This window comes from Motacilla alba, chromosome 4, assembly GCF_015832195.1.
Source record: "Motacilla alba alba isolate MOTALB_02 chromosome 4, Motacilla_alba_V1.0_pri, whole genome shotgun sequence".
NCBI lineage: Eukaryota > Metazoa > Chordata > Aves > Passeriformes > Motacillidae > Motacilla > Motacilla alba.
In genome coordinates this window covers 48099000-48117147 of record NC_052019.1, presented here as the reverse complement: position 1 = coordinate 48117147, position 18148 = coordinate 48099000, and the positions used below count along the sequence as shown (strand labels likewise).

The window sequence follows — 18148 nt, the reverse complement described above, 5'->3', positions numbered from 1 at the left end:
TCTGAGAGTCATTCCACTCAAAGGGAGATTCTGGTGCACCCCCCTGAAGTCCAGGGAAGCTCAAAGGGCCTTGCTTAGTGCCCCTATTTATAGGGTAGTGAGATGCAATCTGTAAAATTTCCATCCTCAGATCCATAATGACTGGAGTTTCCAAAACAATTCCAAATTGTTTTCAAAACTCCAGCTACAGTGCTATCATTCCCCTTGGGTTATGGTCCAGAGAAAGTCCCAAGGCTTCAAGTGGGGGACTGTGTTCTTGTCCATCATCTCAGGGATGTTCTTGGCTTAACCACTCAAGAGTTGCCATGTGGTCAAGGGAAGCTTGACCACCCAACTCATCACACAAAGACCAATGCCCAGTAGGGATTCCTGAGGTTGTAGAGTGGTTCAGGGAAGAGTGTGGGGAGAAGAATGCACCACCACGAAGACTTGAGACAAGAAATGAGGGGGCCTTTTTTTATTGTTTAAATAGTCATGTTTGCTTTTCAAGTCAGTTTGGTTATGTTTTCTGTTTCTGTTTTTGGGTTTTCTTTTTTGCAAGTTCAGCCAATGTCAAGGGAATGACAGAGTAAACTGATGGTGATTATTTCATCTTTGGTGATGTGTAAGTTAAACCTGTTCTCTACCAAGAGCATCTCCTTACAAAATGGCTGTCCAGGGAGCAATGATCTCTTCATCACATACATGTTTGAGGCAGACTCCAGTAGGAGCCTGGGTTGAAGTACTACAAACTGTTATACTGAGAAGAATGAGCATGTTTCAGAAGGTTTCAGGATCAGCAGACCTTTCCTTATGCTGTTTAATTGCAGCTGTTTTGGAGTATTATTGTGCCCTTCTCAGTGAGAAGTTAGCTCTGTATCTATCCATTTTCCTTAACTCACTCCTAGCAGAATTGAAGAATGTGGATTGAAGGTTGCAGACATGAGACAGCCACAGTGCTGCACCAGCAGTCATGCAAGAGCACGTGCTCTGCCTGCCCACTACTACTTTGAGCAGTCTTACTGACACAAACTGAGGATGACCTGATTTCCTCTACACGGTGAGTGGTGTCAGGAAGCCTATAAGGAATTTTATAGTGACCAGGCCACTTGCTGAAAATGTTTGTTCAGAAATAGTAATTCATATGGAAGCTGCTGTCAGTCACAGCTTTTGTTGTGCTACTTGTTTAACTGTGTAGCCCTGCATGTTCTTAGGGGCTGAGACACTGATTGATTTGCACCATGTTATCACTGTAATGTTTTGTTAAAGCCATGCTGTGATTTCAGGCATATGTTTCTTAATTTGTTATACAGAAATATCCTGTAACTTCAGAGAAGAACTACAGGGATGGTGAGGGTGTTTTTGATACCTCTAGCCCACCAAAATATAGCAAGCTTATCTATGGATTAGTTGTCCAGGAGGTCATATCATAAACACTTAAAGTGAAATTGTTTCACTAGAGGTACAAGTGTGAGGAAGCCACCATTGCTTTTTTGATTTTTGTCAAGGAAGAATCCTAAAAGTTACATGAAGATGATGTTTTATACATTTTTCCTGCTGTCCTTTTATATACGGCTTTTAAAAATTTATACTCTACATTTAAAAACAATAATTTATCAGCACTGATTTTGTAATAGCCATAGTTAGAAAAGACTGTTTATTTAACAAGTATACATTTTCTCTAGGTATGTTCTCAGAAGTTGTATATGAGCAGACAGAGGACTTCACAGCATGTGTTTGTAGTACATGACCTTCAGGTTAATACACTTAGCATAATTTTTTGTTTGTGTGTGACTATCCTGGATCCTCTCAACAGAGTTGTTAAAAACCTGTGAAGAATTCAAGTTCTTAAAACAGAGTATTTCAGGGGAAAAATTCACAAGTATTTTATAGGCATTGCATGACACTTGCTGAATTACTACACACAAAAAAAACCCCAAACAAACAAAAAACCAAAACCAAGGAGAAGTGAGAGGATAACAATTACAATGTTGGATAATACCTGTTTTTTTTAGAGAAATAGACTGTTGAAAAGCATGGATCAACATTTAAAAGGGAACTCACTAATGAATGGAGCTCTTTGTTTCAGTGGATTTAAGATCAGGCCGTAGACAGAAAGCGTGAGTCTGGAATTGTGATACATTTTTGTAAGAGTGCAATATTCTATGACCAGGTTCTTCAGTTATTCCATACATGGAGAGTTTAATGTATCAGGTTGGTGTATTTGAGGATATTTTACCTTATGCAGGATTTTTATTTAGTAAGTGATACCACAGTGCACTGCAATCACTATACAAATACAAGTTAGCACTTAGCAGAACATAACAATTGACTATATACATGAATCACAATACAAATATGATTCTTGCTTTACTGGTCTTGTTTGATATGTTCACTGTCACAAAGCTGATCATCCCCAGTCACTGGGAAGGAATGTGGACTAAAGCCAGCTCAAGCCTGCCTTTCTACAAATGTCTCTATTAATTGCTCAGCTTTGGTACTGTGTTGGGTTCAGCCAGATACGCTCTGTCCTGTGCTGGTTTGGCTAACTCAGGAAGACATTCACATTGTTGCTTGTGTTTTTATTAACTCTTTGACAACAAACCTTCATGTAACCAATCTATCCATGCAACTGACACAGTCATTTAACTAAAACAAAGGCTGCTCTCTGGTCCCTTTTTTTGTTACATTTAGCTTTCTCTGCAACAGTGATGGTAAGTGGATTTTGTCTGAATTCAGTGCGAACGTGGCTGTGTAAGAATGCCTAGCATATTTTGGGAGGCAGGCACAGGAGTATTTTTACATGCATCAAGCTATCGGAAATTTGTGAAAAGAGCCCAAATAGGTTTTTTTTTCCAGTGGAAGTTTTTCATCATGAATCTTGTTACTTTATCTTCTGCAGAGTAGAGTCCATTGCCACTGTGATATTTTTTTCATGTATGAATCTCCAGTTTAAAATCTTTTGGCCTTTATAAAGTCAATCAGAAGTGACCTGTTAAGGTCACTGGAGACAGACCTTACCCTTAGAACCAAGATATCAAGCTGTGAGAGATTCATCAAAGCAATATATTCCCCTGGAAGTACAGATCCCATTAGAGTCTAAAGTTTACTAATATGCAGACTTTGGTAGAACTAACTTAGTCTCTTAGTCATGTTCTCCTGTTCTTATATATATTTGCAGAATTGTACTGTTGCAGACAGAGCTGAACTGCATTCACGTGAACTTAATTTCATCTATTTGTCTGGGAATGGAGTTAAGTTGTGAAACAGCTTAATAGACTTGGGGCTCATTAGACCTTCATTATAAATACATCTTTATAATCAAATATCATGTAATTTTGTTACTGTAGAATTAATACACTCATAATGGAAAACACAGTACATTTCTGCTTCAATAAATAAAGGAGCCTGTTACATTTCGGTAACAGGTCAAACATAAATGCCACAGATCAGGGACAACTTGAAACAAAGTTTTTTATGCCATAGGTTTATTCTGGATAATCCCTACAAATGTGGTTGTGGCTAAGGTGCAAAAATGCTTTTGGACCAAGACATACATATGTCTTCAAATTCCTCTTCCTCTTCAAAGCAAAAAAAGTAAGAGATTCCCAAAAGTCTCACAATATTTATAGCTAGGGTTTGTTAGTGGAATCTGGTTTGCTTTCTTGTGGTGATAATACCAAGTCCCAAAGTAGGAGAACCTTGTCCAATATTGCCCTTCTAGCAAGGTGAAATGTTTAGGAATAAACATCTGCTGATGTGTGCAGTGAACTGATGAGGCTTGAGGCTGTGGAGACAGTCTTGGAATTCCTCTGTGAACAACCATTGAAGTTCAGGTCCCTTGGAGCTGCTCTTTTCTTGTGGCTGGAGTGCATGCTGTCTCCGTCGTTGGTGTCAAACACCACCGTCATGCTGGAGTCCATCCTGGACACAGCATAGAGGCTGCTCTGCCGCGTGGGGTGGAACCTGGCTGCCTTGAGCTCCAGCTCGTCATAGCTGGACACCTCAATGAAGGGGCACCAGCGGAAAGCTCGCTTGAAGCCAGCTCGGAACCTAGGAGGGAGGGAAGAAGCCTGGTGAAAGCCTGTGCCCTGTGAGAGCCAGCCCCAGGCCCTCACTTGAAAAACACACAGTGCTGCCAGGATACTGACTTGGCCAATTGTCCTGCTCCTATGCCTGGGTGTGCTGAAGTCAGTGGGAGTTTCCTTGACTGAAGTCAGAGTAGGGCAAAAAAGATAGTGGTAACAACTAATTTCAGTTTCTGGTTTTCTATATGCTGTCCCTGCATTTTAACAGTGGTGTTTTCCTTATAATGAATTTCCTGGTTTTTGCCTATGCAAAGTAAACAAATACCAACTTTCACAGAACTGTCTTCACAGAAATTGTTTTGATTGACCTCTAAGGAGATCTGCACCTATATTTTCGTCTTCTTTCAGCAAGAAACTTCGCATCTTTCGTTTCTCTAAAATACCATCCCAGGTTCCAAATTTCAATCTCCCTTCTGTGTTTCTCTCTAAAAGGCATGCTTATATGGGAATGATGTAATGACTAATAATTGTTCATGTAAAATATTTGGAAAATAAATTTTAAAATTAAGAGGATCCTCGAAAATTGAAATATGAATGTGAGCAATCTGCAAACTGACTTTTTGAGGCTTCAGAGCATCAGTGTTTGCAATACTCAAAAAGAGGTAGGGATTCACCATAAAAACCATTGTTATATTTGGTGTGTATACATTTCCAGAATAAGAGTTTAATATATTAGAAAAGCAATTCCCTATGTATCTGTGTATAACTGGAAAAAGAACACCTTTTCACCTAGACCTAAAGCTTATCTGACTTTCTCACTTGCCATGCTTCTCTTGTTTTGTTTTAACCATCAGCTCTGTGTATCCTGTCTGTAAGCTTTTTGGAGCAGTGTTTAAACTACCACAGTGATGACTGCAGGTAAAAATTCAGATCAATTGTTCAGTTAAAGTTAACAGATCTCACAGTAATGACTTTTCCTTCCTTCAAATTTTTAAGTTTGCTGTAGAAGTTCTCACATGATGACAACCAAGCAGGTAGCTTGCTATTCAGCATTCTCTGTTTACATGCAGTCCATATTTAGGAAAAATACCTAAAGAACCTCTGATGGAAAAGGATTTAGTGACAGGAATTGTAAAACCAAAATGTCTTTAAACTGTTTTACTTTTCTTGGCACCTTCCGTCCTCCTTCTAATTCAGGGCATGTTTTTTCTTCATCTTGAAATAATGCTCTCTTTATCTAGGTACATAATATCCTAATTAGCCTGGAAGATGAGGCTGGGGATAGATGTTCTAACTCTGCCTGATACTAGATCCAGCAAAGGCACGAATTGATCTGACTCCCAGCAACAAGCTCTATTTTCCTGCTTAATGAAAAGGAAGCAGACATTCTGGTATCTTCATTTCAATATGGAACTTAATTATAAGAACACTGTCACCAGGACTTCATTCTTGCATCAAATTCTGAATAAGGTGACCTTTAGTATGTCTCAAAATATTAATTTTTCTTTGGCTGTATTCTTTAATCCAGACATTTAATTTTGCAGTTTGCAAGTGTCAACATAAGCCACATAAGGGATATTATTCTTTTATAAATACTTTTGTAATGGTGCCAGAAAAAATTCTTGAAGAAAATGGGATTAGTTTAAAAGTCTCATGGTAGTAATTGAAAAAAATGAGGCCTCATTCTTCCTTGCCTTTGATTTTGCAGACATTGGGCACTTAGTGAAATCTAGTTTCTGTTGAAATTAATGGAAAATTTGCCATTTGAGTTAGTTTTGTTCTGGCATGCGAAAACTTTACCTCATCTTTAAGTAGTTGTAAATGATGCAAAGCTCATCCTTAAGCAGTTGTAAAATGATGAAAAACTCATCAGAAGGCAGAAGGCTCTATGAATTTAGTCATTACCTTGTCTTTTTAAAAAATCATGAGTGTTTAATTGTTGTAAGTTATCCTCATCAAGAAGTATGCACCAGTGTTTTTACACCAATAAAAACTTGTTAGGATTTTTTCACTTCATTTTTGATTAGATTCATTTTGACAGGTACTGCATGATCTTTAATGGGGTTTAGAAATACCTTGCAATATTGGTATAAAGTTTGACAGTAATTAAACTTTGCACTGGCTGCTAAGTCAAAAGAGATTTAAAATAATCTTTAAGATTACTTATTCAATACTGATTCGCACTGACTGAGTTTGTGAAGTAATTAATTGTTCCTGTTTATCCAATAATGCTAGAAGACATACTGGTGACTAGGATGGCCAGGATGATGTTTGTGTAGATCCTGGTCCAGTAAATTGAAATGACAGGCTTGAGTCCATTCTGGAATGCAGTAGTCTCAGACTAGCAAGTATCTGTAAAATGTCACCAAACTCAACAGGTGCAGTGCCTTTGAAATTCAGAGTATAATGTGATGCTATCAAACAATACTTTAAGTTAGTATTAAGTAATGAGAATATAAATATTTGTATAATATTTATCAGCCTCTTGCAGATCTTGGGACACAGTAGAAATCTAATGCTGAGATCTACAGAACAAAAAAAAAAATCATATTTTGTATTGCATTCTTCCAGCAAAACAAAACTGGGGCAACATTTACTGAACATAGAGCTTGCGCTCTATGTCACTAATTACCATCTTCTTTATTTTTATATTTTGCAAACCAAAACTATTAAACTGCTATAGGGTTTTTATTTTAATTTTTCAGGTGCACATGGAAAGGACTGGTTTCTGAAAACTGAATTTCTGAATTTTGCTCTCAAATTTTAAGTAGACCAGAATGTTTACTGGAAGTCTGCCTTTGGGTTTTTGGGGATTTTCAAGTACAAACCTTTAAGAAAGGGGGTTTTATTTGCATTTTGTTTTTTCACTAACTGGAAGCTATTTAAGTGGAAATTCTGTGTCTTTTTTTTTTTTTTCCATTTAAGCAGTTTGTTCTTGGTGAAGTTATGCACCTCATTTCATAACCAGCTCTTACCTCTTATTAAGACAGCAGTAGATAATGGGATTGTACATTGTAGAGCTCATGGCAAGCCAAAAGCTGGCTAAATAGATTTGCTGAATGTATTTCCACCGATTTAATTGTTGGTAGATCCCAGTGACTATGAAGTAAATATGATAGGGCAGCCAGCAGACGGCAAATGTCAGCACAACCACAATCATCATTTTTACCACCTGAAAGAAGTAATAATGATATTTAGCCTTTTTAATTTGGACTAGCATTTCAACATCTATTATTAATTTTCTTGTAATTAATTTTTAAAGTTAGTCAGAGGAAAGCTGAATATGCTTTTGTATCGTTTTTCCTTTTGATCTGACTCAATTATTTTCTTTTTCCTCTTTTTCCTAAGAAAAATAGCAAGAAAACCTTTCCTGATTTTATTTGTATTGATTTTTGTAAGTAATATATTTGGCTATCTAAAATATCACTTCTTTTCTGTACATCTAACCATGGTGCAAGGTTGCAGTGTGTTTTATTCGGGCACCTCATTTAGGCCTTTATTGACCTTGGTCTTCATTTTTATTGTGGTCTGCAAATCTATTTCTTGTCCCTAATTTTTAGATGTGATTTGAATAACACTAGGTTGTAGGAAATGAGCAACTGCAGCATCCTGTGTTATTTCAGAGCCTAACAATTCCCTTGGCTGGTGATTCTTATTTGTTGTTTTCTGCAAGCATCACAACATGCATTAAGCTGCCATAGTTTCCAGTAAGCTCAAATGAAGAGGAGCTCTGCTTTGTGCTCCAAACACATGAAGAAAGCTTGCAACTCATGTAAAATTTTCACTCCCACCTTTCTCTTTTCAGCTATGTCAAATGGTAGTCCAGCTACCATTTTCAGCACAATATGTCACATATTTACACCACAGGTTTTCTTTTTGCCACTGCAAAGAAACTAGACATGATAGATCCATGCTGGGAAGTCTGTTGTTCATTCTTACTTGTGAATACTGAGGAATAACAGGGATCTCTCAGAACAGTTCCTTTGTTTTCTCCGTTTTACCTGTTTCTAGTTTTACCAAGGGAAAAATCCAAAGGCCTGAAATTTCCCATACTTACATGTCTTTGGTTAATGTTTTTATAAAATCCCAACTAAAATAATGACATCATTTTACATGTAAATGTTATGGTATCCTCCTTAACTCTCATTACATCTTCCTATGGGAAACAGAGCAATTTTTTATTTAATAGCTGGCACCAATTAACCATCTTTCCTGCTGGATGGGACTGTAATGTGCAAGATTTTGCTTATAAGATTACTTACTATTGTTATATATATGCACTGATCATCACTTAAAGGCAAAAAAGAGGCACCTGGCCACATATAAAACATAATTAGTAGTTGGTTCTTCTGAAGCACTTTCCATCAGTTAACTATCAATCATCCTGTGATCAGGAAGATCATTGTTATAAAGCAAGACAACACACCAAAACGTAGTATCACTTCTACTTTTCACATGTATGTCCGTGTGTCTACATCTAGGCATATATATGTTTATGGGACTATATATGTGATTTTTGGTGTGCAGGGAAAAGGTTATGATTTTATATGGACAAATTTCTGGACTGAACTATGTATGTGAAATGATGCATAAAAATATGTTGTCAAATCAGTCTATCATTAAATGGCATCGCTATTTCTCTGCTTTTGATGTAACTTCCACTGTTCTGCTGGGGACTTACACTTCAGCCTTGCACACATTGTATAGATAGAAGCCTTAATTCTGTAGTTTTACCATGGTAATTAAGCTCCCTGTCATTGATTTTTCAGGTGCCCTTTGCTTGTTGTTGTGTTTTTATAGATCTGTCAGGAATAAGTGTTACCTCAACACCTTTCGGGACTTCTGTGATTTCAGAACACTTGAGAGTCTTAATTTTTTACCTTGATATTTAATTAGCAAGCCTTGCGGTTCCAGCTGTGCATGTGAAATTGTTCCTGGAATTAGTAATCACTGGAATATTGTAGGTATGAATGAAAGGATTTTTGTGTCCAAATTTTCAGAGTGTAAAGAGATAAATCTATTTACAGTTTACATTTCATCTGTGCAGTGCTTGAGAACCAAAACAGTTGAGCTTCCCAGCAACAAATGAAGTTGAATCTGGTTGAGCACTGTGTCACTCATGCCCCAGAGATGCTAGGAATCACAGAAAGAATCCAGGTTGCCTGTTTGGTGTACTCAATTGTGTTAATTTTTTCCAAAAGAAAGGTGTTTGTCTTCTTTCTGATATCCAAATGCTTATTGTCTAGTTTTCTGTGGTATATTGAAGGGCAAGGCAAGCAGTGCTTCCGGAGTCTACTTAAAGGTCTCCTAAAGCTAATAAACCTTCACAAGCTGTACAAAAAAATAGATTTTAGATTTCAACTGCTGCAAAAATTAACCTTGAAGAAATGAAGTTTCAGTTTAAATTACTATTAAATACAACATTTCAGGTTTTCTTTAAGGGACCAGAAATCCCAAATTAACTTCTACCCTGCAAAGAAAATCCACATTTTTTTTGGTCACAACTTCAGGCAATTCAATTCTAATTTTGAATGTTTTAACTTTTTTAAGCTTTGAAGTGAAAAATGCCAAATCACCCACAGAGAATTGCATCTTTCCCTGCAAGGTTACTCTTTTGTTTAAAACAAAATACTCATAGTTTAAAAGAGTGAGATTCCTATAAGGCTTTCTTGTTGCTGTTTCTGTCTGGAAATCCATGATTAAATATTAAGTCATCATCTTCCTGAAAGCAGAAATTTGTGAAGCAAATAGTCAAACTAGACAAGCTACAGATGGTTTTAGATGGACGTTAGTGTTTGATTTAATTTGTGAAGTAACAAGTCACTTGAATGACAGACAGTGAAGCACATTACATTCTTAATCATTCAGGTTTGCATGTCATTTTCAGTATTTATGTACTACAGTGCACTTACTAACATATTTCCTAGGAGAAGATAAGTGAGATGTTGCAAGTCTGTGTGGTGTAAAATTGTTGGAAACAGAAGGCAATTAAGGTTAAATTTGAAGTCAAATGCAGAAATTGTGAGAGGAATCAAAAGGACCTAGTCTATTCTCATTTCGTCATCTAAGAATGACTGTGTTGGCAGAAATGGGGAAAAAAAGAATCAGAAGAAGGAGGAGATTATTCCCAATGTCCTTTTCCTTTTCAGAGAGAGGCACACATTGCAAGGCCATACCTTGCAGTTTATGGCTGTGGTTCTTGTCTGTAATGTTGGCCTTTCCAGTATAAAGTTTCATTTCTTGATTATATCAATAACAATGACCAGAAAGTGACTTCAAGGTCTATAAACCCAGGGCACCTTGAGTTTACTTGGAATAAATTCTGATGAACAAGTGCCTGTAAGCCAACAGACAAACTAAATTAAACAGGCCCAGTATGAATTTACCACAAAAACTTGATTGCCTCTTCCCAGTACACTGTGATGTTTCATTAAGAAACCCCAGTGACACTTTATAGGTCGAACTGCAGAATATAAAAGAGAGCTTCAGTGCTGGGGTTGTTTTTTGACTACTTAAACCTGTCACAAAAAAAAAAGCTCTTTAATAGGTCTTTTCTGTTTTACTATTTTTCAGTTGCTTTTCCTTCTGTTCTGAGTTGCATAGAATTCATTAGAAGGGTTTTCTCTTGTGCATCAGGAAACATTTCTAAAGCAAGAAAATTACTGAGTTCAGTTGCTTAGCTTAAAATCTAGCTCTGTTCCTGCCACCATTACACCATGGAGCTTTCCAAAATGTGAATTGCATCTAAAAGTCAAAATCTTTTATCCTGGTGGCACCATTTTCTCCTGTTGTTCTGTTCAATCTCCCTCTGTGTATATTATGGGCAGCATGACTGGAGGAAAGAGGATTTTTCCTGTTCTAGGCAATACTTTTGTTAAATGAGTTGTGCTGCGTCTCTCAGTTGTGCAACCTTCATGCAAGTCTTGAGGCTAGATTTGTAAATGTAAAATCAAAGCATTTATTTTTATACATTGGTTTTCATCAACCAGTTCTGCTGATTAATGCACTGCTGCCTATGTCTAAGAAAAACTATGTCTAGAAAAGAAAATTGATGTGCTTTGTAGTCTTTTCCTTTAAATCCTTTCTGTCTGAGTAAGAAGCATTGTTTCATTAATGGATGTAAAGAGAAAAAGATATATTTAAAAGAGCAAAACTGATGTAAGTTCATTGGAATCAGGGTTTGCAAGTTTGCTGTGAAACACTTGGAACAGCAACAGTGAAAAGGAACTAACAGATTCTGCTACACTTGAAAAAAACAGCAAGTACATTTATTTTTCCATCCTGTTTCTAGTTTGCATGAAGAATAGCTAGAAGAGTAGTCTGGTTTAAGATGTAGCATTGAGAGCAGATCATGAAAGATTGGGAATAATGTATACTGTTCTGAGAGACTCAGTTGCTGCTGGAGAACTATAGCAATTCACTTTGCAAGGCATTGATTTGCCAGCAATACCTAAGATGTGGACCATGCAATCATTTCCTTTTCAATCTTCTCTGCAGCTCCTTATTGCCTTTCTAAGTCATCTTTGATACTGCGGCTTCTGCAAGTACAGGAATTTGACTTTTGGTTTCATTTGCACTTATATCACAGGGAACAATTTATTACTTTTATTCCAGGGTGTTATGCAGATATAAACAAGAAGCAAATTATTTAAGAATCCATGGAGTGTAACAATGTCTTTGTTTACCCTCTCCTGGATGTTATTTATTCATGAATACAGCTTAAACACAGTTCACAGATAATCCCTGGAATCATAACTTTGGCCCTGTGCTCTTTTGGGACAAGTAAAATGCCACACTGACATTTCACAAAGTGTTTCTCCCAGCATGTTAGATGCAGCCAGTAAATCCACTTCCTAGTCCTGGGGACGTACATGGTGCTTATGCATGAAGCACCAGAGAGAAAGGAGCACCAATATGCCTTTGCTTCTTCACAGTGCTTCTTTGGAGTAAACCATCTCTCTTCTGCCAGAAAGTTAGGATTCAAAGGTAATTCTACTGGCAATAGTACAGAGATGGAACTGACTTCTGAGGTACCAAGTGTTTTGACTCACTCAGGGATTTTCTGTGTTCTTTCAGCCCATAGGAAAGGATGGATTATCAATAGCTGAAGGAGATGCACATTTAGGAGGAGAAAGTATGAGAGTGCTTGGAATTCTTTCAGCCAGGTAGGGTATTTGCCAATTCCAGTGCTCCAGATACTTTTAGTCTTCTGACTTATGTGTTCCATCTGTTTTTCTTAGTTACTTGCAATAAAGAAACTGTTTCTCATTTCAGTTTGCATAATCCCTTGTTGCAAAAAGAATTCATAATCATTTACTTTTTAGTTAAGCTCCAAAGTTAAAAAATATATTCTTGTCTAGAGTGAAGTAGTTTTTAATTAGTTTGGTTTCTTCCAAATTCCCCAATGTGGGACTGCCCTCAAACCAAAGCAATTCTGACATTTTTTGAGAGTGGTCTTAGCTTTGCAAAAAAGGGGTAAATATTTTGCTCAAGAGTTTTATTTTCCTTGAGAATATGTGATTTTACACGCATCTGATTGGGGGCAAGGAGGAGAAGTTCCCACAAGTTTTGTTACTTTATCTAAGAAGAGATGTCTCAATTTCTCACAAGAGATTGTTGGATATTTGGCAACATGCTAATGTCTGCTACTCAACCTAAGAGGTTTTTTCTGTAAGCTAGATAACAAGGAAAGGTAGGTGGCCATATATGCTTTTCTTGGTCTTAAGCGTTGAGTGGCCTAAGAAGTTGATGTTCTTTAGAAAATGACTCTGAGTGGCTGTTTTGGGATTGGCATTATTGGGCATGATTATCTACCAAGATCTAGTCCTGGAAAAAAATGGGAAAGTTGATCTAGTGCTTTTGTGCTTAAGATTCATACCACCACTTAGTTTACAATAGTTTCCTTCCTTACCGGCAATGAATGATGTGGCATGATTCATTTCCATGCCTCCAACCAAATATGAGATTTGGTGTGGGGGGAAATAAAATAATACTATCTTCTCTTTTGTTTTGCTAATAGGGGTGGTTAATTCTGAAGTCCACATGGAAACAATTCCGAAAGTTTTCTGGAACCTTTAATCCTCATTGTAGGCTCAATGTTTAAATTAATTTTCCGTATAAGTGTTCTCAAGAAATGGCACCTTGTGAATGTTCTCTTTTGAAAATTAATCTTATATATTGGACACTGCAATAACCAACTGATGCTATGATAAATTATGCCAATGAATTATGCAGAAGTTGCATACCATTCTACCTGTGTTTTGCTTAATGTGGGCTCCTTATAATGAAATCTGTCCTCCTGAACCTAAAATGAGATGGGTACCTTTTGTTATCTTTGGAATAGGAGCACAGACTCTTATTTCATACAGGAAGACTACTTTTTGAATTGTTTTATTTCCACCTTATTCACCTAGGGGAATTAAATAAGTGATTTATGTAATTAGAGGCCATTTGAATGTTTATGATATTTCTCTAGAATTTTGGCACAAGAAAATAATGAGAAGTAATGCAGATGGTTGACTACATAGTTTGAAAAACATCTTTCTTCTCTTCTCTGTTGATAAGAAAATAACTATGAATTATGCCTGGACTGTACTTGTTTAAATTGCATGGCAAAATGCTGTTAGAGAAAAGCACAGTGAAAGCTATTTTTAGTTGCCATTGTAATTATGCATTTGCAGTGGTAATAGCGTCTTCTCTTTCAAAATCTGAAGAAAAAACTTTTATTACCACCTAAGAAAAAAAAGGGCAAAAAATTTCAATATTGTTCCCCATTCTATTTTCAGTCTAATTTTTTAAATTGGCTTCAAACAAAACCGTTCATGTCAGTAATGTTGAGGTTTATATTTTGAATTTTATGTACCTAGTTTATTTTTGTCATTCTTCAAATGGCTATGCAAGGTTGTGAATTTATTAGGAGAAGTAGACTTGTAACTCACGTACAGAATATTTTGGAAAGACTTGGTCAATAAAAAGTGGTACATGCTATGGTCAATTATTGATGAAAAGTATCAGGAGTGGTGTTATCCTGACAGCATCTACTTTTGTACAGACAAGCATTGCTTCAAGTATTAAAGTATCCACATGGCTTGGCCATAATGGTCAACACGTTGGTCATTATTGCTCTGGTTTGATACTCCTTTGGTATGCCAATTTGTGGAATAAAGAATAAGCTGACCCATGCCGGGTTGGCTGAAACTGTTTCCTAGGAAACCTGCTTTAAAACCTGGGGAAATAAATTACTTCTCTCCACCCCAGAAAATGAGTAATGAAATGAAGGTGCTTTGAATAGGTTGCAGTAGAGAAACTTCTAAAGAATTAAATTCTTGAGTTAAAGGATTAGATTTGTTAGGAGAGGACATTAATAGACGTAACAAAGACACCCCTCTGTGTGGAGGTGTGTAGATTTCTGCTTTAACTCAGAAAAAGCCTGTGCTGAAGTTATGTTTTGTTTTGACATGAGGAGCATCATGTAATGAATGCAGAAGTGTGTGGGTGTAATACTGGAACTACAGTACTGTTCTGCTGAATATACAGGTCTTGGCTCTGCAGTCCTCCAGAATGAGTGATCTGCATCACATTTCCTGGGCTTTTCACCACACAGATGCTTGGCAGTAATCTGGAAAGCTCAGCAGACTGAAAACTCATACTAAAATTCATTTGTTCATAACTTCCCTACAGGGACTCAATGAGGAAGGGGTTTCTTAATAATTTTCTTCTGTTTCTCTCTGTGTGTGTGTATATATATGTGTGTATATATATATATATATATACACACACACACACGTGTTTTTATGCACCCGTGCGCACACAGCACTGTTCACGTGGTCATACTTCAGTATATGTAATGGGATAACTTTGCTGATTAGATGATACAACAAAAGACCTTTTGAAGTTTCCAAGGTGGTGAAAAAATTTTCGTACGACTTAAAGAATACACTTTGTCCTGAATGTGGGATTTCAAGGTTATCGGTCTGGAGGGTCAGGTCCCAAACTTGAACCTGAGGAGAACTGCATAGAAAACATGAAGTCTGTCTTATAAAACCCAGCTCCGTTGTTTGAACCATGAAGATGATAATCTCCATGCTGAAAATCTGAATGTTGAAAAAGAGACACTTGGCTTTTATTTGTCTTTCTCGTAGGTATCTTGGTTTTATTGTTAACAAACATGTATAGTTGAATTCAGCAGTGCATTTGAAAACACACTGAGCTCTCAGACACTGGAGTGAAGCATTGTTGAAATTTTTTGTCGGTTAACCTAGTGTTTCTTCCATTCTTAAAAATATGAGGCACTAGTAAGCAGAAATTTTTGCCCTAGGACTGTGCCTAGACTTTATAGTTCACATAAATTTTCTGCAAATAGTGATGGAAAATATAAAAATAACAAGGAGAAACATCACAGCAACTCTAACTGCACAATTCTGAGCCTAATTACTGACCATGCAGAACCAGTCTCTTAAATCTGCCCCTGATCTGGAGGTGTTGCCAGCTGTTCTATAAAAAAGTATTGACCAGAAAACTTCCATCAGTTTCCATGAATATGTGAACTGGCAAGGCTCATGCACAGTATAAAGCCATTTTTAGTATTTCCTTCGCTTTTACTTCTCTGTGGTTGCTGCCTGAAGCATGGACAATGGGTGTGGCAAGATGTGTTTGTTCACAGGTCATAGCAGAGTTTTAGGACCTTGAGGCAATGTGTTCTGTAGCTATTGGGAGATAGAGAGCAGAGAAGAGCAGCTTCCAATAACTTTGTTATATTTCACTGTGTCAGTCATGTTCAGAGAATGACTGGGAGGACGTCTGACTTTATTTTTACCTCAATAGGAAATCTTTTTCAAAGTTATGGGCAGATCATTAAAAAGATAACAATTTGCTAGGAAAAAAATCTTGAAAAGGAGAACAGGTAATCTTTTTTTTTTTTTTTCTGAAGTTCTAAGATGATAAAACAGCTCTGTAAAAAATATTTTGTGTTGAACATGCAGTGACAGCAATTCCCCTGTACCTCATGCCCCAATTTTTCCCTAGGCAATTTCTAAGCATGTGAAGAGTGAGACTGAAAAATAGAAATCATGATTCACAACATTAATGATTACTTTGCTCATTTCCTACATTTTCAGTGGGTTTTCAGTCCATATACTTGGTAATAAGAAGAGTTTACAGAACTTTTTAAAACTTGAAACCAAAGATTATTGGTTACTCTGCCTCATCCTTATGGGAAAAAAAGGTGCCTCTTTGTGTGTATGTGTTTATGGAGGGGTCATGCATTGTAATTAATGTGATGATTGTGCAAGAACTTAATTCATCGTTAATGAAAAAGCCTAAATCAGGCTTTCATGTCAATATTCTGTATTCTTGTGGAGATTTTTGAGAACTATGGGAATGTATTACTGCTCAAAATAGTAACGGATATCTTATTCTGCAAGTATTTTCACCAGAAAGATACTCCTATGATATTCTGATCCTCATTACCCTTTTCAATTTTTTCTTAAACTTAGAGAAAATAAGCTTGAAAAAAGTCCTATTCTGCAAACATTTGACTGTAATAGCAATTACTTGCAAGTAGAGACTTTGACTATAGTGTTAACAGCAATCTGGTGAGTCTGACAAGGTATTTGTCTGTATGGTTATGGAACAACTGCTCAAAATGTTAGTGAACACCAACATCTGCAGTCAGGTCCAATAACCTTAATGGCCAGTCCTGACTCACAGATGCAGAGCCATGGAGAAGAGCAGCAGGCAGGGTAAGCATCTGTGCTCTGTAGGAAACATACACAGCATCATGTCACATCTCCTTGCATAGCTTACTCTATCTACATGGTTACAAACCCAATTTTAGGCATGTGTAGCACTTTGTGAAGTCAGACTTAGCTTCATTAGGATTGGTTTGCATCTACTGTATTAACAAAGCTATTTCATACTTCCCATGAATAGTCAGAGTTAAGGATATCATAGTAAGAGGCGCCCTGAAGCAGCGTGAGAGGAAACCTATCTTTAGTTATTAATGTTTGTTAGTAATTTTACCTGCTACTTGTCATTACTGAGCATGATTTGGGGAACACTTTCCATTGGAATGGTAGTGGAGAGAAAAAAAAATTGAAAGTATTTAATACTAATTTCTCTCCAATCTGGGGTATATTCTCCAAGTATCAGTCTTGAGATCTACCTAACTTAATGTATTTACTTAGCTGTAATGTATTTACAGCAAAATAAAGGGATGCCAGATAAGTTTGATGACATGACACTTCTGAGTAACTTTGCTGCTGCAGAAGCAAGAAAGAACTGGGATGTGGAAGAACTGTGGGAGCAGAAATGAAGTTTCACAGTGCTGGTCATATACTTTGTATGGTACCAGTAGTGATTGTGTCCCTAGGTGGAGTAGTGTCAGTGACAGATATAACAGAATAGATAGGAACTGCTGGACTGGTACTGTGCTAGTTTTGATGAGTTGTTTTACTGTACTTCCATAGGTATGATCATACTCAGAAAAATTCTGGGATTTGCTCAATTAAGGACTAATAAAATTATCTGCAGTGATAATGATGAGGAGGAGACAGTTGCTATTGACTTATTATAGCAGGACCAGGTCATCTGTTTCATGAAAGGAGAAAATGAGATATTAGGATGTTCCAGATGAGGCATTCTCAATGGAGAACAGGGAGTTACCCCTGTGCAGGACCATGGTGACACTACATTGCTGGCATTCCTTGTCTGGTTTTGGCCACTTGTTGCATACAGATGCTATATACAGAAGCACTTGTTTCACTTATGTAACAAATGTAAACAAAGACTGAGAGAAGAAACAGACATAAAAACATCTGTAGTCCTGACAACAGTGAAGGATGTTAAGTAATTAAGCGAACTGAAAATAATGGGATAGATAGAGCTGTCTATAAAGAAATTTAGCCTGGAAAACTGAACTCTAGGATTGGTGAGATTTTTTTAGAAGATGGAAGTTTAAGATGATATCAGAGGAGTTCTGTAAGAGTTGTTTGTGGTGACAGGCCTGAGGGCTGATTCCTATTCTGTTTTCATTTAATATTTTACTATTGAAAGACCCAAACTGACACTCAGTGAATAAGTGGAGAAAACACTGGACACAGTTCAACATCTTCCAGTGTCTGGCAAACAAGGGATGAGTTTGT

At 36.9% G+C, this 18148-nt stretch overlaps 1 protein-coding gene across 1 annotated transcript in view; it reads right to left on the bottom strand.

Annotated features, from left to right (window-relative positions):
• Positions 1-1704: 1704 nt before the first annotated feature.
• Positions 1705-18148, bottom strand: part of TACR3 (tachykinin receptor 3) — a 38211-nt gene continuing 21767 nt past the window's right edge. The window contains exons 4-5 of the mRNA XM_038134367.1: positions 6983-7179; positions 1705-4032 (exon numbers count right to left, since the gene is read on the bottom strand). Coding sequence (XP_037990295.1) covers positions 3717-4032; positions 6983-7179 — 513 coding nt within the window. The 3' untranslated portion in view covers positions 1705-3716. The remainder of the gene's footprint in view (positions 4033-6982; positions 7180-18148) is intronic.